At 31.0% G+C, this 24,921-nt stretch overlaps 1 protein-coding gene across 6 annotated transcripts in view; it reads right to left on the bottom strand.

The window, feature by feature from the left end:
- The window catches only part of LOC134690853 (dyslexia-associated protein KIAA0319-like protein), a 51,460-nt gene that overhangs the window by 4,339 nt on the left and 22,200 nt on the right, over positions 1-24,921 (bottom strand). For 3 of the 6 annotated variants that reach the window (XM_063550968.1, XM_063550970.1, XM_063550971.1), the window contains exons 5-27: positions 23,601-23,759; positions 22,185-22,364; positions 21,272-21,463; positions 18,463-18,491; positions 17,409-17,469; positions 15,240-15,338; positions 14,718-14,818; positions 13,514-13,601; positions 12,880-12,969; positions 11,447-11,579; positions 11,028-11,092; positions 10,544-10,704; positions 9,585-9,708; positions 8,665-8,797; positions 7,788-7,945; positions 7,132-7,283; positions 6,447-6,585; positions 5,934-6,004; positions 4,846-4,949; positions 3,977-4,125; positions 3,382-3,504; positions 1,242-1,338; positions 453-544 (exon numbers count right to left, since the gene is read on the bottom strand). In XM_063550968.1, the coding sequence (XP_063407038.1) occupies positions 453-544; positions 1,242-1,338; positions 3,382-3,504; positions 3,977-4,125; positions 4,846-4,949; positions 5,934-6,004; positions 6,447-6,585; positions 7,132-7,283; positions 7,788-7,945; positions 8,665-8,797; positions 9,585-9,708; positions 10,544-10,704; positions 11,028-11,092; positions 11,447-11,579; positions 12,880-12,969; positions 13,514-13,601; positions 14,718-14,818; positions 15,240-15,338; positions 17,409-17,469; positions 18,463-18,491; positions 21,272-21,463; positions 22,185-22,364; positions 23,601-23,759 (2,700 nt within the window). Of the gene's footprint in view, positions 1-452; positions 545-1,241; positions 1,339-3,381; positions 3,505-3,976; positions 4,126-4,845; positions 4,950-5,933; positions 6,005-6,446; positions 6,586-7,131; positions 7,284-7,787; positions 7,946-8,664; positions 8,798-9,584; positions 9,709-10,543; positions 10,705-11,027; positions 11,093-11,446; positions 11,580-12,879; positions 12,970-13,513; positions 13,602-14,717; positions 14,819-15,239; positions 15,339-17,408; positions 17,470-18,462; positions 18,492-20,062; positions 20,252-21,271; positions 21,464-22,184; positions 22,365-23,600; positions 23,760-24,921 lie in introns of all 6 variants that reach the window. The other 3 variants (XM_063550969.1, XM_063550972.1, XM_063550973.1) reach the window with 3 other exon arrangements.

Raw genomic sequence — 24,921 nt, 5'->3', positions numbered from 1 at the left:
CAGAAATTAATAATATGGATCATAATTGTATGCGTTAATATACTATAAATTCAGAAATTTTCGAATGTTTATTTCATTGCAGAAATTTGATGTAATAGGTGTCGCATAAATAGTAACTGAACAATTTATTTTTGCAACTTTCTCCAGTAGAAAAGTAAATCGAAAATAAATTTTCCTGAATATATTACACTTGAGTTTTCTCTTATATAAATATTTTAGAAAATAACAAAACCGTGAAAATTAATAGATGCAAGGCAGAGAAATAGGTTATTAGAGAAAATAAGTTTATAATTAATTTTGAAAGCATTACTTGTATACATCGTTTTCTAAGTTTGAAATTATAAATCTAGCATTTGTGTCCATAATTAACATTGTTTAAAATAAATGCAAGCAAAATTCTCAATTTACAGTATCAATCTGATTTGAGAATATATAAGCATGTTTATATTTACCTTTTGGAAGAAGTTTTATTTCATCTTTATATTCACTGTCCTTTAACAGAGAATATCTGTGTCTTTTTTTCGTCCGCCATCTAAATCTGCATCTAATAAAATATATAATATCATGAATAATGTAATATTGACTTGAACAAACTCCATTTACAAAAATAAATAAAAAAATACCGGTATTTGAATATTTAAAATTTTGCTCTTGAATTAGAAGCTTCTGTCCATCTTTGTAAAATTCAATAATCCAGGCAAGACAAAAAGGGAATCAATGGAAAATATGTTTTACTCATTTCAGACAAGAAAGGACAATGTGTCCATAGTATATGGTTGTCTTATCCCACTATCATTTTCTATGCTCAGTGAACCATGAAATTGGGGTCAAAACTCTAATTCGACATTAAAATTAGAAAGATCATATCACAAGGAACATGTGTACTAAGTTTCAAGTTGATTGGACTTCAACTTCATCAAAAACTTTCTTGACAAAAAACTTTGATCTGAAGCGGGACAAACAGACAGATGCAGACCTAAAAACATAATGCCCCTAAGTTGGGCATACAAAATAACAATTTACAAAGTAAATCTACTTAAATATAGGGGGCAGGCAATTTAAAACTGTTAAGACTGTCAGGCATTAGAAGACTTCAGTTAACACAAGTTACCCATTTATGCAGGGGTTGGTTTCACTGGCTATATTTATATGAAGGTATTTATAGATTTGCCTTCTATGTTAAACAAACAGATTTTAAATTGTAATTGTCAAAATTATACCATTTCTATTTATAGAGTTACCTTCTATTTTTACACCAACAAATAAAACCCCACACTATTGCTGTGATGGCTACTACTATTAGGAATGTAACGATAATAAAATATAATATACTCCAATCTGAAATGATAAGAATTTATATTAACTTGACAAATGAATATCAAAGCACTGAGTGCACTACAAGGTAAATTAATAAATTCAAAATGAAACAATAATCAGAAAACTTATTGTTATGTACTGGCTGTCATATTTTTTCCTTGTTTTATTGGTTTGTCACACAGCAAATATTTTGTTATGGTTTAACTTTTTGAAGCAGACTGTAAAATATCGGAATTGTTTATTGTGCAAGGCCATATGTATCATTAGGACTCTGTTGTTTAGTTGTCTCATTGACAAATTTCGTAATGCATCTTATCATTTTTTTCTTCATCAAAATAAAAAGTTCAGCTAAAAAAAAAAAATCAGTAATATAACATCTGTCCCCAACTTAATTGCTCTTGTAAATAAAGAACCTTAGTGAGTACGCTCACATACCCCACGTCCCCACATTGTCATGGAGAAATTAAATAAGTGTAAGAAAAAAAAATTCTATAAGAAAAATTAATTTCCTGCCAATATGCACATCTAAATAGTATGTCCTTATTATCTACAAAATTTCATGAAATTCTGTTGTGTGGTTTCAGAGGAGTTGATATGACAAACTGTTGCAGAAGTACATTGAAGCAAATAAGTTCAAAGGGGTGTAACTCCTAGAAAAAAAATTGAATTGCAATTTCCCGTCGATATGCACAACTACATAGTATGTCCTTATTATCTGAAAAGGTTTCGTAAAATTCTGTTGTGTGGTTTGAGAGTAGTTGCGATGACAAGAAACAGGACTGACAGACGGACTGACGGACGGAGGGGTCAAAAACATTATACCCTTCGCAACTCGTTGCGTGGGGTATAATAATGTCTTGGCAATCAGAATATCCAAAGCTTTGACAATTCAATAACAAAATACCTTTCTGAAATAGAGAACGGTTCATATTCAGGAGAAATTATGGCAAAGCTCAGAATTATGTTTTGCCTAGATTGACAGGTGTTCTAAAGAAAAAAGATACAAATGTGTTACAGACCTGCCAACTTTTGAAAATCTCCATGGGGGATTTAGCGAGCGACAAGATTTTTAAGGGTTACAATTTTAGTGACTATTCTATGAGCATTGTTTTTTACTCCTAAAATAGTCTAAGTTCTCATCTTTTTTCTTTTGGTATACTAATGATGAGCTTGTAGGCCTTGATTTCTTTTATTTGCATGATTCTTGGACTATTAAATTAAAAAAAATACAAAATAACTGAAGAATAGAGAAAATGGCATTAAAAATAAAGGATTCAAAGTAGAGACCCCACTTTCCCCCCTCCAAAGACCTTCTCATCTATGAACCTTGACTCAAAACACCTAAAACTACATGTCCTAAAGTAAGAAGGATGAAGACAGATTTTGATTTAGTCTTACTCATGGTCTTATCAGTATCAATGAGAAAATGGATAAAATTTGAGTTATCTTTCTTTGTATTCAGAGGTGATCTTACCGGCGGAGGCTTATACAGTAACACATTAGAAGTGTATACAAAATGGCGTCGATTTTAAATCAACAGACACACGATGTCTGGTTTCAAAAATTAAACAGATTTCAAGATAAACGATGTTTTCTTTACAGTTCATTACAGTCCTCATCTTTCAATTAATTATGATTTTGCTGTGGAACTACGGCAAATGTTGCAAATTGTGCTTTTATGATAAATTGATTAAAATTGAAAGGCTGTTTGACCAAATTTGTGTATACAAATTAATTTTGAGGACTGTTACAACCCATTAGGTAATCTGATTACATACAACCACTAATTATGACACCTGTTGTGACTGTTGATTAGCGTAGGGTCATTAACTTGTCATAAATTGTCCCCAGGTAAAATGATTGATTTTTTAAAATTGATCAGAAAAACTTCAAAATCGGTAAACAAGAATTTTTTCGGGTATATTTGTTGAAAATCGGGATTTTGACTAATTTTACTATCCCGATATCGGGATTCGGGTTGAGGGGTAAAAATCGGGATAGTTGGCAGGTCTGGTGTTATTGTGAGATAAGAAGGTGCTCCACAGTAAGGAGGAGGATACATACCACAATTGCTTTCATCATGTAAAATTAATGTTTTAAAGAAATTTTCCATCCAGAAAGCATCACAGATACAGTTTCTATTCTTTTTACCACAGTGGCCATGACCTGAGCAATTGTTTTGACAAACTGAAATAAAAAATAAAAAGATATCAATGAGAATGATTTGAATAGATATCTACATACTGTGGATTCATTAATAACTGTTGGAGACTTATTCTAGGGGAACTACAAATCTAAATATTCAATGAATTACAAATTTTCTAAAGGAAAGTATGCAGACTTTACAAAATCCGTGAAAAGAAGGCATGTTTTCTTCAATTCACGAAAAAAAAATGAATTTACAGTTTGCCTTTATAAACTTTTCTTAACTTACTTAACGACTGACTGTTGAGGCTCTGTCCATCAGCATCGTGAAATTAAGTATAGAAACGAAAACCAAAAATTTACAAAATATTAAATAAAGTGAATAATTTGATTGAATTTGACAATTTTTGCACAGCCTTTTAGTATTCCTAATGTTGATAATTTGTTCATCCCCCTGTATTTGTTACATTTAACCTTGGTAACTCACATAAATTTAGACAATTACTATACTTACTTATTGTATCTATATTTATAACTTGATAGCTGAGTATTTGATTGCCAGCAGATCTCAGTTTCTCACTCAATAACTTTTTAGTCTCCATACCATTTCTAATTTCTACAGCTTCTCTGTATTGATCCTCTACATGGAAATATACCTTCATCCTGAAACATAAATAATTGATTGATTTTTGGAGTTTAATGCCAATTAAAGTACACTTAGCTATATCATGGTAGTATTTTTTTTGAAAGTGGAAGAAGCTGGATTTCCCTGGGAGATCACCTTCATTCTACAAGAAAAACAATCCTAGTCAGTTTATATTTTTAGTCCACAGCACTTGCCACTCGCAGGTTAGGAACTCAAAACCTCAATGTTGAATATCTCTTATGTTTTAAATATTTTTATCTATGATGATTTCATATCAATAACATTATAACAAATTGTTATCACAGGAATAAAATTATCAACAATAAAATACTGAGCAAATAAGATCACAAAGGAAAAAATGTGTTGTTTTGAAATGAAACACGACAAAATGTATATAGATATCACCCCCTCTGATTTGGAACCCCCTTTGACACTTTGACACTGTCATAGATTTTATTACAAGAAGGATATGAGATTTTATTACAAGAAGGATATGAGATTTTATTACAAGAAGGATATGAGATTTTATTACAAGAAGGATATGAGATTTTATTACAAGAAGGATATGAGATTTTATTACAAGAAGGATATGAGATTTTGATACAGTGAAACTTGAAGAACATGCAATGCACTACATGTCTCCTTATCTAAATGATCTAAAACTACCCTTTTTAATTTTAAACACTCAAGATCTTATCACAAGAAAGTTAGAATACAGTAGAGTTGGGAGAACTTACAATGAACTAGATGTTTCCTCCTCTAAGTGATCCAGAACAACCTCTGTTTTAACACTGTCAGATTTTTTTGGTAACATCAACAATAACTGACTTTGTAGATTTTCCTGCAATGAAAATATTCTAATGACTAATTTATATTAATAGAATGTACGAAGAGTATCTTATTTATCTTTGAAGAACATAAAATACCTAAAGTAATAGTTGGAAGATTTAATCATAGTCAGATTCAAAATTAAAAATAACCAAGTGCGATTACCCTTATAAAAAGTATTTGATTGATTAATTACTTAAAATTGTGAACTCTTATCTTTTAAAGTTTTAAAGTTTTGTTTCGTCACAAAGATAAACAAAGGATATACACTATAAGAAATTGGTAAAGGAGTAAGTTCGGTAAGGGCGATATTTGGCCCCAATTATAAAGTTCATAGTTATAAGACAATAAATGTTTTAAGTTGCCTTAAAGACATGTTAGAAAGTTAAACAGAACTGTTTTTGTCAAAGTTTAATTCTAACACGTTGATTTTTACATCCAAAAAAGGTCAAAATAAGGGATTTTGGTGAAATTTGACAAAATCAGCTAGATTTCAACCAAATGATGGACCAGGAAAAATAGAGCGCAGGCGTCGACAAGCTTAACCCTTTCCTCCATAATGACGCCTTTTGACGCCACCCCCTTTACTCCATAATGACGCCTTTTGACGCCTGTGTAGTACCTCAGTTGAAACACTTCGACTACAAAGTGTCTGCAGTTGACTTAATAAAGTTTGTATCCAATATGAAAAGGAATATCATAGGAATATCTGACTTAAATTTATTTGATGAAATAGTTGTTTTTCACAATGCTTTAATACTTCAAATCATAAGTTCAGCATTTTATCAAAAAAATCCTATGCAAATCAAGTATGCAAAAAAAAAATTTCAATGGAGGAAAGGGTTAAGATTCAAATAAGACATGTAAAATGTCTTCACAAACATTATTTTAAAAGATCTTTCTTGTCGACATATGCGCTCTATGTTTCCAGTCCAATAATCTATGGAAATTTACCCATTTTCATTGAAAATTAATGAATGGAATCCACAGTACTTACTTTATCCTTTTCTGTAAACTGTCTGATGTCTGTATCTATATCTAGTTCTATCATATCTTCTTGATGAGGATCTGTTCAAACAAAAACATAAATGTGATGAATAGAACCACTTTAAGCATTTGCTGTTTTTATCATAGAAAACAAAAAGAACTCAATGGTAGAGGTCTATAATTGCAACAATAATAAATGTATTCAAGCCATGAAAATCACTATAAAAATAACGAGATGTGGTATGATTGCACATAAGACAAGGTTTAAATGAAGTGGATGTTAACAATTATAGGCATATTGATTTTATCAATAAATGAATATATTAATACAATCTCTACACTTACATGCAGAAAGGTCACCTATGACTACTATAACATATACAAAATGATTTGTCAGATCTAAAACAGCCATTTCTCTGTTTGGCTTTTGTTCATTTTATAGAAAAGTTTGGCAAGGCATTGTCAGTTTGTAATCAATGCACAACAATTAATGAATCCACAGTTTATAACAGTCTGTACTTACTATCTCTGATGAGAACAGATGCAGAGTCACTTGAGGACAGACCCTCAGCATCTAAAACTGTCAACTTGAACGTGTAACGTCCTGATACCATATTAACTAACTGTAATACAGCCTTGTGGTCTGAACCATTCAAAGGATCCTGAAATAGATAAAATACAAAATACAAAATGAAAGTAGGAAATAGTTCATGTATCACTCAAGTTTCAACTGACAAAAGGATCTCTCAGCGGGCATAAAAAATATGGCAGTGTAATATATTTTAACTTGTTATGATATTATGACAAGTAAAAAAAAATTTTTTAAATGGATACAGAAATTATTTCTATTTAGTAGAACTACAACAGAACTTCAGGACTTGTGATAGGTTTCTCTGAATGAAAGTTTTTTCATTTAAAAAATTTATAAAATTCAACTGTAGTTCCACAGAAATGGTTTCTCTGAATGAAAATCTTTTCATTTAAAACAATTATAAAATTCAACTTTAGTTCCACAGAAAAGGTTTCTCTAAATGAACATCTTTTCATTTAAAATATTTATACAATTCAACTGTAGTTCCACAGAAATGTCTATCTAAGAAAATCTTATGCAATAAAGTTATTGTTATTTAATTTTTGAGATTTATATCAAACTGTTTTGAATGTTTGGCATGATTTCCTGTGAAGAATTTGCCACATGTTCTACTTACCCCAGCTGCCAGACTTGTTGGGTCCCTGGTCCAACTGTACTTGACAATTCCTTTATCATCAGATGATTTAGACCCGTCAAGTTTGACAATATCAATGGGTAACATTAAGATCTGGTCCTGTCCTGCATTGGCCACTGGTTTAGAGTTAGGATCTACAATAAGAAAAATAATTTGAAGTGTAAACCAGTACAAGAAGTAAACAGGGGCAGCCATTTTTACCGAAGTTACCTTTTATGAACCAGGTTTCAAAGTTAATTGCAGAAAATATCATTTGTGATGCTTCTATGTATTTTATTCCTGTGAACTCAAATTATCAGATTGTCTTGGTGCTTTGCTGTTATTTCAAAAATATTCATAATAGATTTATTATTTTGAAACTGAAATTGAGTGGTCCTTGATAAAGGTATGACTTTACTATTAAAGTAGTTTAAAATATTAGAGTTGTTTTATTATTTTGAAATTCCAACAAGCACTTGTTTTAAACAACTTACCTCGATGGTTCCTATTAAAGGTTTGACTGTAATATTATTGTAAAATCATATGGATAAGAGCAAGCAAAGATTATCAAGTGACATTTTTCATCCAAAATTTGGATAACAAAAAATTGGACATGAAAGTAAGTTTTTGAATTAACTAAAATTATTTTTTTTACTTACGTTCCATCACATTAACTATATGATTGATGACAGAACTAGTTCCTTCAACGTCTTTGACAGACAATACAAATATATATTTTCCAACTTTTACTTCCCCTGTTGCCTTGGTAACAGCTGCTTTTGGATCTGTTATATCTAATTTACTTCCTCCCACTCCACTGCAAATTATACATAATAAGAACAATACTGACATATAATAATCAAAGCATTTCAATTTTTGTTTGATTTTTTTTTTCTTGAAGTAAAATTTGTTACAAGCTCTTCCATCAACGCTGGATCAAAGACCTTCATAATTAACAACCAAACCATTATGACCCATTTGACAGTCCTTGGTCCCATAATCCTTTAGCCAAAGAATCCGGTACATGGACTCACACTTCAGACAGCTGAAAATGAGACCCAACATCAGTGAAAGGGGTAAGACAGAACTTGTATGATTGACTGATTGTTAAGGTGGTACCTAACACTACAGGGAGATAACTCTGTAAAGTCAGCTAAACATTTTAATTAGGTTGTGTTGTAAAAGAAATATTAAGCTTCTCAATAATAAAAATTGGTGTTTGTCAAACTGCTATAAAACCAGTGTAATTTTCTGACAAAACGATTGGTTAAAAATTTTTGAAATTTTTATATTTTTGTCAAAGGGACAAAGTTAATATTTTAACAAAATTTTATGAAAATTAAACGAGCCAAATTAATTTTAGTGAAAGTGTTGGGTACCACCTTAAATGCAACGTTCAGCATTACTGGCAGTCAGCTTTTGGTTGTTGGAGGAAAGTCAGAGTGCCTTAAGAGAACTTTTGTAAGGACACAATCCCAGTTAATAAAGATTGGAGTTTATGCTGCAACTTAGTAAGATCAAAAACAAAATACTTACGGGATTTGTTCCCAATTATACTGAGTGATTCCTTTGTCATCTGTGCTGTTGGAAGCATCTAGGACAATACCATCCAAGGGGAGATAAATAGTCTTAGTACCACCAGCATCGGCTTTAGGTGGATGATTCACATCTGAAATAATATCAAAACCAAGGGAGATAAACAGTGTTTATGGTTTTGTACATATATAAGACAATCAGTTTTCTCTTTATAATTATTTATATTATAGCTAACTATCTAAATTGAGTTTTGCTCATTGTTGAAAGCCCTATAATGACCTATGGTTGTTACCTTCTAAATCCTTTGGTCTCTGGTATAGATTTGTCACATTGGCATTCATACCACAACTTCTTATTTCTATAAATGCTAGTATACTAATTTTCAAGCAAAGGACAAGGTTCACTTGGGTCTATTTCAAAAATGCTAAATATATCAGTTCTTTTCACAAAAGTACATAATTTCTCAAAAGTAAGCCCATTTTATCAAAATATGATGATTTTGTGCAATTTTCAGACCTAAAAGCTTAAGAAAACACCTCGGCTGCCACCTACAATCCAAAATGTGTTGTAACCAAAATATTTCAATTTTAATATAGAATTTATCAATGATCAAGGTCAATAATGCCAAAAACAATTAAAATTATTGAAAAAAGTACCAAAATTGACAGTGCATGTATATTACAAATAATGTTTATTTTAGGGGTCATAGATTCATCAATTGTAAAGGAAAGTGCCAGAAAAAATATTTTTGTCTAAATAGTATTAGCACAAGTATTTCTTTGAGAGATTTGTAATTTTTTTACCCAATTTAAAAAAAATCTTTAAAATTTAGGGACAATTTTAAGCTTTCGTGAACCATCTCCTTTCTAGCTTCTTTTACTTTTTAATGTTTTTTTTTTAAATTCATATAATCAACTTACCTGGTTTGACAAACACATGTACTTCTGCTGATGACGTCTGCTTGGCTGCATCTGTTACTTTCAATGTAAAGGTATAGTCACCTTCTTGTAAGTTAGATAAATGAAGAAACTCTGTTCGCACACCCTGAAATTTAAAATCAGCAAATAAATTTTTCACCCGCAAAATTCAATTTCTCAAGTAATTTAGACTTTAAACCTAGAGGTCTTGTAGGTCAATTCAACAAAAATCCGTCTAAATGCTTTTCATTTTCTTACCATTAATTAACATGTCTTAAAGCATTACATTGATTAATAAGATAAAAAAAGGCCACTATCAAACCTGATTGTCTCCTTTGGGAAAAGTTCACAATATGTAATATAAAAAGAAGATGTGGTATGATTGCCAATGAGACAACTATCCACAAAAGACCAAAATGACACAAACATTAACAATTATAGGTCACCGTACGGCCTTCAACAATGAGCAAAGCCCATACCGCATATAGTCAGCTATAAAAGGCCCCGATAAGACAATGTAAAACAATTCAAGAATAAGACTAACAAATATTTTGAGTTTTTTGTTGTTGTAAAAGCTAGATTTTGGCTTGCTTTATGAACCCAATATCATATTATACCATATATTAGGACTGAGTTTTGACAATAATTGGAATTTTCACTCAAGCACTTGAAGTCTCCCAAAAAGTGTACTTAAGTATTTGATTGTGAGTACTCTTTGCAATCTCTAATATACTGTGGTTCATTTCTATTTGTTGGATACCAGTTTTTGCGGATTTCTTGGGTATAAATGAATGTTCAAAGAAACATAAATTTTCTAATGGAATGTATATGAACTTTGCCAAAACCAGGAATTGAAATATCCACAAATATGCAAGTTTTCCTCAATCCCTGAAAATTGGTACCCACTAAAATAAATGAATCCAGAGTATATACAATTAAAAAGTTATACGAGTACAACTTACTGTCATATCAGCGGTCAGTTTGTCATCAGCAGCCTTGATCCATTCATACTCAGCTATGCCTTTATCATCGGTACTCAGGTTACCATTGAGTATGACTGAGTTCTGTGGTAGATGGATAATTACATCAGATCCTGCATTAGCTTTAGGTGGGTAATCCGTCTCTGTAAGAACAAGTCAAACGTAATTAATCTAAACATCAAAATATTGTTTGCATTACTGTTAAAACATTTATTTTAGTGGATATTATTTTTCATGGATTGAGAAAAAGTTATATTTTTTGTGGACATCTTATTTCAATGTTTGCTAAAGCCTGTATACACGCCTAAAGAAACTCTGTACTTCGTTAATATTTGAATTCATTGTTAACCTGAGACATGAGACCACGGAGGCTGATACAAAATAAGTGGCAGAAAGATTGTTAGTTTGTTTGGATGCTGTTATATTGATTTATAACCACCATCTCCTATATTGATTTTTTAGTTACCTTTGATCACTGTAATATTTGCTACTGTAGAGTTGGAGGCCCCGTCTGAATCTGTAACTGTTAATCTGAAATCAAATCAAACATTAAACAAGCCTATAAATGTGGTGGTATTTACGAACACGTTTTGTGAGATCTCAAACTCCCCCTTTATATCAAGCCAATGTTGAATAAACAAATTATAGTAATATGCACAGTAAAAGTTTACCAATATCTAACCTTTACATAAGTTTCAGTTAAATTCATTCATAGCTTGTTGTAATGTGTAAGTACTTTCAACTTTTTGTTTTGTTAATTTTTAAGATGCAACAATATTGTGACTATGAATAAATAGCTGTGCCAATGCTGTGATCTTTGAATTTTCAATACAAATACTTTTCATGATTATAACACATGTTTTTCATGTTGACATGCTAACTTACTCAAACATGTAAACTCCTGGAGCCAGATCTTTCAAGGTCAACATGGCTGTATCATCTTGTAACTGTTGACCTTGTAATGGACCACTTTTCTCCTCCCAGTGATACTTCACAATTTTATCATCATCTTTACTATCTGAAATAGAAGATATACAAATTCTTTTCCTATTATCAATTACTGCATATTCAGAAATTTATGTGTGCATCTTTTATTGCATATCAGTAAATGCTGCATACAAATAACGCCATAATAAGAATGTGTCCATATTACATGGATGCCCCACTCACATTATCATTTTCTATGTTCAGTGGACCATGAAATTGGGGTCAAAAATCTAATTTGGCAATTATATTAGAAAGACCATATCATAGGGAACATGTGTACTAAGTTTGAAGTTGATTGGACTTCAACTTCTTCAAAAACTACCTTGACTAAAAATTAAACCTGAATGAACGAATGAACGGACGGATGGAAGGATGGATGGACGCACAGACCAGAAAACATAATGCCTCTCTACTTACTTGGTGGGGCATATATCGTAGGTGGGCATATAAATTTAAACAGTGTTGTTTCATTTTTCGTGTGTCTATTCATTTAAAACATCACAAACGTTCTACAAGTGTATACAGTAATTAGAGGTAAGATTTCATTTTCTGAAATTCCAATATAAATATTGCAGAATCCAGGACAATCCTTGGTAAATTCAGAAGTTATAGGTTTGATGATTGCTTCATTTGTAGTTTTTAATTTGGCACCAGAACTAATAAGAAGTGATCTACATAATATACAAGGTAACAGTGACCTACATGGTCCCTCAAGTGTGAATGTATTGGAAAATTGAACAATTTAGATTTAATCAAGTAATTCTGTATTAAGTCAAAGATCAAATTAGTTTGTTCAGAGTATGTTCACTTGTTTTTTGTTAATATGTCTTCTGATTAAGTTGAGCCCATTTCAATCAATATTTCATAGTTTCTTTCTGTGTTGTGATGTAACACTATTGTTTCAGGTTAACTATTAAAACGTTTATACCCGGTACATTTGTTCGCACCAGTTTTGAACCTGATGTTCTGTGGTTGTCAGTTGTTGATTTGGTTCATTAGAATTTCTTGTTTCTCATTTTTATACAGATTAGACAGTTGGTTGGAATGATTTGAATGGTTTTATATTTGTCATTTTTTAGGCCTTTAATAGCTAGCTGTTTGATGAGAGCCAAGGCTAAGTTTTCAAGGTCGTACTGTGACCTATAATGGGTTACTTTTGCAAATTGTGACTTGGATGGAAAGTTGTCTCATTGGCACTCATAACACATCTACTTATATCTATCTAGCATCTTTGTATATTGGTTTGATCACAGCTACATATGTTAAAAGCTATCTAAATACACAATAAGATTGCAGTGACCAAAATAATAAACTAGGTTACAGTGACATACCTGAACCATCCAGTATGGCGGAGTTAGGGAGCTTAACCTCTTGGTTCATTGGTTTGATGACGGCTACAGGGGGTGTATTTTGTCTGGCAGCTAAAACAAATAAAAAAAAATTTAAAACCAAAATGAGATCACTTATTAATCAAATTTGATAGTATTACTCATATTACATGCATAAAAAGTCAAAGAAACTTCTATAAATGCCAAGATTAGTCATCTAACTTTACTTAAGGCTATTCCAGAAAAAATGTATGGGGGGGTTGGAAGGCACATTGTATTAATAATACATGGATGATGGGTATCAGAGCAACTTTTCACACAAATGCACTATAATTCTCAATTACAATTGTCTAGGTGGCGGGTGCTGACAAAAACTGCCTTCCAACCCCTCCATACATTTTTTTCTGGATTAGCTCTTAGTTCAAAATTCTAAAGCAGATTTTTTTTTTTTACATAGGCACATCTAGGCCTATGAGGCTATGTTGAAATAGATTTTTGACCATGACTTCAATTAAAAGGTTTTCTTCCTTTTCCCAACACACCAACAAGAAGCTGTAAATAACTATGCTAAGTTTCATCACCAAACTCAAAAGTACAATGCAGAAATGTTTTTTCAACTAATGGCTTCTAATATTACCTTTTAATACTGTGACATTAACAAAAGCTTCTCCAGATTGGTGGGGTCCTCTGACATGGATTGTAAATGTATACAGCCCTTCTATTAACTGAAAAAAGTAATAAAACAATAAGTATTGTATCTTAAAGAACTTGACAATTAATAGCATTCATCTGCTTAAAAGTTAGACATTTGTTTCATTACAAACTCATTATGTATTACTGTGGATTCATTATTATTCGTTGGACACAAATTTTTCTGGATTTCGTGTGTACAGGTGAACCACAAATTCAAATGTTCAACGAATAACACATTTTATATATGGCTTTGTATGCAATTATTGCTTAACCATGAAATCAAATATCCATGAGAAGTCTATTTTTCCTGAATCCACGAAAATTAATACCCATGAATTCGAAAATAAATGAATCCACAGTTGACAATACCATTTTGGTACTTATTTTATTCTCATGGCATCAAATTTCATATGAATAAAATACTTTTATATAAAATGTATAACTGCACTTTTCCATCAATGTATTATATTGGATATTTTTGAAAAAAATGAATTTAGTTTCATCCAGTACGTTTCTTCTTTCATAAATTAATATCTACACTCAAAATTAGACGGTTCAATTGAAAGGACCTGCAAAAATACCTTAAGTTCTTTGCAGTCTTGGAAAACAAATTCATTTTTTGTTTGTTTGATAATTCTAGAACTGAATTATGCCTAGCAATTTCTTAATTGCCAACTTCTACTAGTTTTTATTTAAAATGTTTTGCTAGTACTAGACATCATAAATATTAGTTTGAGAAATCCTGTGTTATATTCCATAAGTTTCCATACATATTTATTTTTCACACGAAATATTTGAGGAAAATAATTTCTGTTTGTCTTTGATATCATTAATTCTAATAAATTCTGCGCAAGAGCTTTATGAGATTTGTATTTTTTTATTGAACATTTAAATTTTTGATTTCCCCGTTTGAATGGTTTTACACATGTAATTTTTGGGGCCTTTTATAGCTTGCTGTTCGTCCTGAGCCTAGACTCTGTGTTGAAGGCCATATATTGACCTATAATGGTTTACTTTTACAAATTGTGACTTGGATGGAAAGTTTCTCATTTGCACTTATACCACATCTTCTTATATCTATTCACCAGATATCCATAAAAGTAAATGCTCACACAAAATATTGAATCCATAGTATTATTAAAGCCTACCTTTGACAATTTGAGTGTGTCTGTGTTTTTGCCAACCATTGTACCAATTTCTGCTCCATCAGGCATGGATGTGATGGACCACTCATAATCAAATTTCTTCTCTACAAAGATGTAAGGACTTGGTGAGTTCTATCATAGATTTTTGAGTAAAGGTTGTTGTTTGGTGCTTATATATGCAGCCAAATGATGTTAATAATCAGGATATACAAATACCAAATTCTATAAAATGTCACACACAAAATTATTTGTCCATGTCACTTTTCAGGATAGTATAAATGGTTGTATAAACAATGTTATGCTTTAAACTACATCAAATTAATGTCTTGCTCATCGGAATAACTGTGTCTAATTTTTCAATTTTTGAAGTGTTTTCTTGCATATCTCATTTATATTTGATTTTTGGTTTTTATGCCTTGTACTGTCAGTTTTATTCTATCTTATGGTTTTCAATTGACCAATGGTATTGTTTCCCTTACTGTTTTCTTAATAATTAATAGTACTGCACATATTATCTCCCCTTACCTTCCTCATCTTTACTAATAACATAAGCATTTAATGTGACTTCGTTGATAGGTAGCTGGATAACTTTATCTTTCCCTGCAGATACTGTTAGTGGTGTAACTGAAAGAAAAAAACTTAATTAACATTTGACTTCATACACAATAATCTTTGCATCTTAAATTTGAAGGATGTTCTGTGTGTAATATTGTGAATGTTCTTTTACCATACATTTGAAGACTTATTTGGCTGCAAAATGTGAACCTTCTTATAAAAAAACTTAATATGTTTTTACTCAATTAAAATACTTATTATGAAATGTATAGGTCACCATAGCTGTTGGTTTAAAGGCCATATAGACTCTAAATATAATAATTAGTTTAAAAAGTATATCTTCCTCTGATTTGTGAAGTATAAGAACTAAAGCTAAGTCTTAAACAAGAATGTGTGTATACAAAACACTATGACAGTTTACCTGGCTCATACTTTTACTATTCCATGTTCAATTATCCCTTGAAATGTAGCTCAAATCAATAAATTGCAGGTATGCATGTAATCTAAAAGGAGTTAGGTTCATGTAAAAAAAAACTTGTAATTAGGTAATATAAGTTTTAACAACAAATCCATGGTAAATAAATGACCTTCAACCAAAGTTATAACCTAAAACAAGATGGCCAGACAAACAATAAGCAGTAAATAAATGACCTTAAACCAAAGTTATAACCTTAAACAAGATGGCCAGACAAACAATAAGCCATAAATAAATGACCTTAAACCAAAGTTATAACCTAAAACAAGATGGCCGGACAAACAATAAGCCATAAATAAATGACCTTAAACCAAAGTTATAACCTAAAACAAGATGGCCAGACAAACAATAAGCCATAAATAAATGACCTTAAACCAAAGTTATAACCTAAAACAAGATGGCCAGACAAACAATAAGCCATAAATAAATGACCTTAAACCAAAGTTATAACCTAAAACAAGATGGCTGGACAAACAATTAGCCATAAATAAATGACCTTAAACCAAAGTTATAACCTAAAACAAGATGGCTGGACAAACAATTAGCCATAAATAAATGACCTTAAACCAAAGTTATAACCTAAAACAAGATGGCCAGACAAACAATAAGCCATAAATAAATGACCTTAAACCAAAGTTATAACCTAAAACAAGATGGCCAGACAAACAATAAGCCATAAATAAATGACCTTAAACCAAAGTTATAACCTAAAACAAGATGGCTGGACAAACAATTAGCCATAAATTAATGACCTTAAACCAAAGTTATAACCTAAAACAAGATGGCCGGACAAACAATAAGCCATAAATAAATGACCTTAAGCTATTGTTTCAGAAAAAAGAAGTTTTGGATCCATTAAAACGTTTAATCCCGCTGCAAATGTTTGCACCTGTCCTAAGTCAGGAATCTGATGTACAGTAGTTGTCGTTTGTTTATGTAATATATACGTGTTTCTCGTTTCTATTTTTGTTTATATAGATTAGACCGTTGGTTTTCCCGTTTCAATGGTTTTACACTAGTAATTTTGGGGGCCCTTTATAGCTTGTTGTTCGGTGTAAGCCAAGGCTCCGTGTTGAAGGCCGTACTTTAACCTATAATGGTTTACTTTTTACATTGTTATTTGGATGGAGAGTTGTCTCATTGGCACTCACACCACATCTTCCTATATCTATTAAACAAATGACCTTAAACCAAAGTTATAACCTAAAACAAGATGGCCGGAAAAACAATTAGCCATAAATTAATGACCTTAAACCAAAGTTATAACCTAAAACAAGCTGGTCGGACAAATAATTAGCCATAAATAAATGACCTTAAACCAAAGTTATAACCTAAAACAAGCTGGTCGGACAAATAATTAGCCATAAATAAATGACCTTAAACCAAAGTTATAACCTAAAACAAGCTGGTCGGACAAATAATTAGCCATAAATAAATGACCTTAAACCAAAGTTATAACCTAAAACAAGCTGGTCGGACAAATAATTAGCCATAAATAAATGACCTTAAACCAAAGTTATAACCTAAAACCCAGACACACATTTAGCCAGAAAGACTGTTGAACATTTATCTCCCATAAGCATGAGAGGAACTAACCAATGAAGACCATGAAAACAGACATACTAGAATTGAAATGTCTCTCATACATGCATAACAAGTATTACCTTTTATAGTAGTGGTCGCTGCAGTAGTGGTAGTAGTTGTTGGAGAGTTTGCTGATTTATTCTGAAATTGAAATAAATAATCCATCTCAATATTAATTTATTTAACATGTTTAAGGACAAACGTAACTGTAAATTCAGAAATTATTGCAATGTTTTTATCATTGCAAAAAATGGAACAGGGTTAATATAATCGCAATCAGAATCACAATAATAGTTGTCATAAAATAGAAATAATCAGAATAATAAATTGCTGTACCGTCTAATCCACAAATAGCTATAGTCTTAAACACCATTAACTTTCGTAGGAATAAAAACTAGCTTTTACATAGAAAGTCTGAATAAAGAAAGTTTATTTCAGAATCAGAAATTTCAATACTGAGTACTAATACATGTACCAGTATACAAAAAATTTAGATTGAAATTTAAAATTGCTCTCCCATCATAACATACACTGATTGATCAATTGATTGTTGATATTTAAAGCCACAATTAGCAATTTTAGCTATATTGTGGCAATTAGTTTAGGTTGAGGAAGCTGGAGAGGACAGAAAACCAAAACCTTCAACAAGCTTTCATAGGTACTCTAGTATAAGTCGACCTGCTTATAAGATGGATGCCCTTTTCAGCTTTAAAATCTAAGGATTCAGTCTTGACCCTCCTATAAGTCAGTTTTAATTGGGACTTTTTTTGCAGCAGACAGTAACTGTCCATAAGGTAAAATCAAGAAATTAAATTGAGTTTCATGCATTGAATGAATGTTTGTTTCTTTAAGTGTATATAGAATTGATGTTCATCCTAATAATTTATTCTGTTGATAATAATAAAAATGTATTAATTTCTTGTTTCTTGTTTTTATTCAGTTTGATTTTGCCTCTTGTTGTTTACGTAATGCATCAATGAAAATGAAAATGAAATGAAAACGACTCTATTTGCTCATTGCCGTACAGTGACCTATAGTTGTTTATTTGTGTGTCATTTTGGTTTCTTGTGGAGAGTTGTCTCATTTCCAATCATACTACATCTACCCTTAAGTAATTAGGTTAATTCCACCTACCCTCTTGGAGGCTGTGATATCTAAATCACCTGAAACACAAACAAATGTAAATCTTTAATGGTTAAAACAAATGTTTTTGAAAGCTATTGCATGATGATAAAGCAGAATTCATTGCAAAAGTATTTTAAATTATCAATTTTATTGTCAAAATTACCTTTAAACATGATACATACAAATGACATAATTCATGTATTTACTTCCTTTCTTAAAATAATAAAGTAACAATAAGTCAACAAAACAACAACGTATAACATAAACAAATAAAATTCATCAATAAGTATAATACTGAAATATTATGTTAGAGAATAAAAAGACATGTCAAATCAGAATAATCCACCACCAAGCACATGCTAAGGCATAAATATAATCTATTAGGAGCATAACTTGTTACAATGCTCTTTATCATGGTCTGGAAATAATACGGATGTCAAAATCATTTTTTTTATGAATAACAATGAAAAGATATTGATATTGAAGGCATATCTTTCTTTGTAAAGTTGAAACATTTGTAAATATAAGATCCTGAAAATGTTGTAAAATATTTAAACCTTTGAATTAAACTTAATCTTTATTAATTGCTTTTCTTGCAAGAAACAGCTAAAAAAATATTAAAACTTGGAAACATGATCAGCACCAAGGCAATTGCATAAATATAAAACAACTACAGGTAACTACCAAAGAAATCCTCAATACCAAATAGTAGAGAATGTCCTATAAATTTAAATAATCTGAAATGAGTATATACAGATTCTCTATTGCCATCCTGTGTGACCTACATTTCTGTAACGAGACAGCTGAATTGAGGCTTGCTGAGAGTAACAATATTAAATATTTAATATTAAATTGTTGAAAGATCTGTAATATTATATATCGCAAGAAATTTGATGGAAGAACCTGTTTTTGAAAAGACTTTTACTGAAAAGGACAGGCGGTTGCCTATTATTGCTTGAAACACTTCCCCTTCGGTTCTTTTAAACTTCAATGGATATATCATATGGTCGTTTGATGTGTTTGAGCTTTTCATTTTTACAATTAATAAGGGACTTTCCGATTTTTTAAAATTTTCATCAGTGTCTGATATTTTGTTATTACTCTTTTCTCTGGAGCAGAGTCGCTTGGTTGAAAATAATAGCGTGTCTTCTAATATCTTGATAGGGATATTGTAAATAGATAATCAACTAGTCAGGAAAAATTTAATCAGCTAAAAATTAGAGAAACCATCAGACTAGTCACCAGATTTGGAGGGTATCTATGTATAGCCTAAAGTTTACATATATACCGGCAACTACAAGAATTATGCTACATCTACGAGGGTAAATATTGAATTGTTAAGTATTTGTAATCAAAAGGAAAGGCTAATCAAATATATGGAATCAATTTTTTGTACCTATCGAGACAGATTTGGAGGGTATCTATGCATAGCCTAAAGTTTATATATATACGGACAACTACAAGAAATATGCTACATCTATGAGGGTAAATATTGAATTGTTATGTATTTGTAATCAAAAGGATGCTACATCTATGAGGGTAAATTCTAAATTAGTATTTGTAATCAAAAGGAAAGGCTAAATGAATATATGCAACCAATTTTTTATACCTAACGAGACATTAACACATGTGTAATTGTCCCCACGTTCAAAGCCATCGATACATATGCAGATTCCAGTTCTACTATGCGAGTTATCAGGGATAAAACATTCTTCATTTGAGTCACATTGATCGTGTAGACCATATTCACATTGAGTTCGATTATTATCGGGTATGAAACTTGCATCTGTTGTATTGTCTGAAATTTGAATTGCCAATCTCAAATTCTTTATTTTACAGGTGTTTTAATTTTGTCTAATAATATTTCTTTGCTCTTAACCTCATAATTCATTCTTTCTTTCTACTAATAGGAATTTTATTCTCTTGTGAAAAAAAAATATATCAAATTTTCTCCAAAAACTACAACAGAAATCATTCATCTGTTGACCTATTTTCTTACAAGAGGTCAATTCTATTATAAGATAATTTTGATATGACCTATTCAGTCTCATCTCGATTGATAAAGACCTGAAAACGTGGTGTAAATTAAGAAAGTTATGTCAAATTAAAGTTCCTAGTAATTATTGTTTCAAATAGCTTCCAAAACAATTAAACTGAAATAGACCACTTGTAAGAACAATTGATAAATATATACTGTAAATTCAGAAATCATTGTGATGTTTTTATCATTGCTAAAAATGGATCAGGGTTGTAATCGCAATAATTTAAACGCAGCCATTATGAAATTTTGTAAAGGATTAAACAGGATTTTTTTTTCAATATTTCAAAAATTTTAATCACATTTTTGTATAAATTGACAAAATCACAATGATAAATTCACGCAATAATTTCTGAATTTACAGCAAATAACCTCTGTTGTAAGTTATTTAAACGAATAAACTGTTAAATAAGCGGGCAATAAATAACATGTTAATTTAAATATCAACTGTTGATGATATTTACAAGCAATGTAAAAATAACATTGATATAGTTTATTTCTGTGGATTCATTTATTTTCCAAAATTTCGTGGGTATGAATTTTAGTGGATTGAGGAAAATTTGCATTTTCATGGATTCAATTTTGTGGTTTTGTTGATTTCGGTGTACAAAGCCTACAGGAAATTTGTAATTTGTTAAATATTTGAATTCATGGTTCAACAGTACCCATGAAAATTGGTATGTAACGAATAATAATGAATCGACAGTATCTGATAAACCACTTTGTTGATCTTTATTTCAGTAATAAACTTTCAACGGTATTTTTAAACACAATGTATACCTAAGCCAAAGGAAACAACAACACATGTGTAATTCTCATTGCGTTTGTAGCCCTGGTTACAGACACAGATGCCTGTACGGCTATGAGAAGTTTCAGGAATAAAGCATTCCTCATTCAAGTCACACTGATTACGTAAGCCATATTCACAATGGGTGGATTTATGATTCTCTATGTTGGCTTCTGTTGTTGTTACTGAAATTTTCAAAGTTTGATTTCTTTATCTTCTTTTTTACATTCAGATTTTACTTTATTTACTTCTTTTTAACACTTATTTCATTGCTTATAATATGTTCATTTAATATGTATCTACTAAAAACAACATGCTTAAATCATTGCCACATACATGTATACTGAAAGTATTGCGTGCATTTGTTATTGTGATTTTGTCATTTTAGACTAAAATGCGATTTTAATCATGTTAATGTTTGTGTTATTAAACATAATCATGTTTAAGTATCTTTAAAATGAGCATGTTGTCTTAACATAAGTAGGTGTAGCATATCAAAGTGAAATCAAAAGAACAGACATCTAAAACTGATAATTGTTTATGTTACATGTTATGTGAACATATGTGCAAAATAAAGAAAAAAATAATTGTCTATATGTCTACAAGAAATTTTCATTTAAATCAACAGAAAAATTGAATAAAAGATGTGAGGGTACAAAGGGCAGCATTCAACAATACATGACAACATTATATAGAAACATGTATATATTTGTAATCATCAAAAAAGAAAACATATGCGCACAAAAGCTCAAATGTACAACAGAACATATAAATTTGAGAACAGAATATTTACTAAAAGAAACACATTTGTAATGAAACTAAGTATTGACTAAAAAGTATATAAACATAAGTAATGACAGCTAGGTCAATATATATCTATTATCACACTGTTTTTTTTATATTTACCTATAGAAACACATTTATTATCACTATCAAACTGGTACCCTTTTTCACACCTACAGATACCAGTTCTACTGTGCGAGTGCTTAGGAATATAGCACTCTTGGTGATGGTCACATTGGCGACGAAGTCCATATTCACAATGATGTACTTTTGACTTGTGATGGTTATGTACAGGCGATGATGCTGAAATGGTTTGGTTAGGGAAGGTAGATTCAAAAGCCATGCAAAGTACAGTGAAACCTGACTAAACCGAATCCTGCATAAACCGAAAAACTGTCTAAACATGTTCTTAAGCACAGTCATATCAAATTGCATGCGTTGTGAACCTGATAAAACCGAACATTGGCCAAAACCAAACAAAACTTAAGTCCTGATGAGGTTCGGTTTAAACAGGTTTCACTGTATACTGAACATTGTGATGTATAGTCTGATCTATTTATCAGTAAATAAATTTGTAGAACTGACACCAACTGATTTTTGAGACATTATGATTTTCTTGCTTACTCCATTGAGATTTATTTTCATAATTTTTTTATTTTTTTTTAAAGATCTATGTATAACATGTTTGTGACAATTTAATCATGCTTGAAATTATTTTTATGTGAAGTCAAGCACATCACTGAAAAAATTAGTTGACTTAAAGCATACTTATTCGTTATTTAACTTTTACCGAAATTTTAAAGATTCATCTCACTGGACATATGACATCCCCAAATGAAAGTAACATTATGAATTCATTGGAAATTTAATATCAACAATACCAACTTAATATTTTATTATATATACTTAGTCAAAAACATTTAAAAATCACAATAAACAGTATTATGCCATCACAGGTGAAACAATAGAACTAATCATTAACTAATCAGACCTATATACTAACTCATATACCAAAAGACAATCTACTCATTCATTTTATCTAAGTATCATTTCAACATTATTTGTTTATGAGTAAAGTTAACACATGCAAAATTAAATAACACCACAGTAAACTGCTATACAGATGCAGTCCACGAAAAAAATATTCATGCAAATTAGCATTCTTTATATTTTTTAATGGATTGAAACAAAATCCTATTGTTAACCCAAAGTAAGAATAAGGCTTTTCCAGAAATAAGAGAATCTTTTTTTTTTTTTTTACATGAAATCCTTTTATAAAGGCATTTTCAGACAATTTATAGTGAATAATTCCAACATTAAAGTCAAACATAGGTAAAAAAAAAATTCTGGAAAAGCAGAAAACAGATTTTCCCACCACACATAGTTACTACAAATCACATTAAATATAACCACAAAGACGAGGAAGGAATTAAATTTGGTTAATTCTCAATAAACCTGAACACAACATGTATCAAGCATGTCTGGTTATATCAAACGATAACAATATTTTAATTTTTATTTTTTTTATATAAAACTTACTTGGAATGACTGAAGTACAGACGCCCTTGTCATTTTTCTCGTACCCTTTATTACACACACAGATTCCTAGGTGTGGACTGAGATTACTGGGTACGTAACATTCCTCATGGTCCCCACACTCAGACTTGGAGGGATCACATATCTTATTGGTCTTCTTCTCTGAAAAATACAAATATTCAACTTTTACTTAAATTACTTTATTAACAAGCATTATGTGAATATTGCATGACAATACATAGTCCCCAACCGATTCAAAATTCCTTTTATTGGAACAGAATTCAAACTTGATCTCTCACTTGTCATGGTGTAAACCATATATAACAAATATCAAGTCAATATCTTTAAGCATGATGAAATAAAGTGTTTAAAACTGATTATTTACTAAAGTTTAATTTGGCAATAACAGACATATAGACGAACGAACAAAAGGACACACAGACCGAAAAACATAATGCTCATAGAAGGGGCATAATAAATGGGGCATAAAAAATTACATACTCATATTCTTCTAAAGTGAACTTCTATACTGTTTGGGTTTTTCTCATTGTTAAAGGCCTCAGAGTTTTCTTTTTTTTTGTTTTTGGGTTGCTATCTCATCAGTGTTTAACTTACATCTCATTTTATACCAAATCTACAGGCCCTTAAAGTTGTCAATTATTGTTTGATTAATGTCCAGTGGCAATAATTTCATAGTGGTAAGTGCATCAGATTACTAACAGAAAGGTTCCTGGTTTCGATTCTCGTTCCGGGATGAAAATTCCAGGGACTGAATTTTAGGCTCTCCCTTGACACAATTTGCAAGTATGGTCTGAGGAAACAATGATAGTCCGTCGGAAGGGGACGATAAATGGCTGACTCGTGTTAAGAGAGAGCCATATCTCTTGCACGTTAAAGACACCCTTGTAGATTTAAAAAAAGAACAGGCTAATACAGCTACAAGGCAGCACTCACACCCACAACATGTCAAGGTTGCAAAACTTGTTTCCCAGTCCACTATAAATAAATATGTTTCAACTAAAAATTTCATGTTTATCATAATGCAATTTCAAGCATTAATGGCCACTTTGTTTCAAGTTTAATTAAAGCGGGAGTCATTTCATGTCAACACTATACCTTATATATCCTGACAGTATATAAACATGTACTTCTGACCTGAACAACAGGGCAAATGTGCTGTTGTTATGCGTTTACTTTTCTACATTGGCTAGAGGTATAGGGGGAGGGTTGAGATCTCACAAACATGTTTAACTCCGATGCATTTTTGCGCCTGTCCCAAGTCAGGAGCATCTAGCCTTTGTTAGTCTTGTATTATTTTAATTTT

Source organism: Mytilus trossulus, chromosome 11, assembly GCF_036588685.1.
Source record: "Mytilus trossulus isolate FHL-02 chromosome 11, PNRI_Mtr1.1.1.hap1, whole genome shotgun sequence".
Lineage (NCBI taxonomy): Eukaryota > Metazoa > Mollusca > Bivalvia > Mytilida > Mytilidae > Mytilus > Mytilus trossulus.
This window is presented reverse-complemented; position numbering and strand designations above follow the sequence as displayed.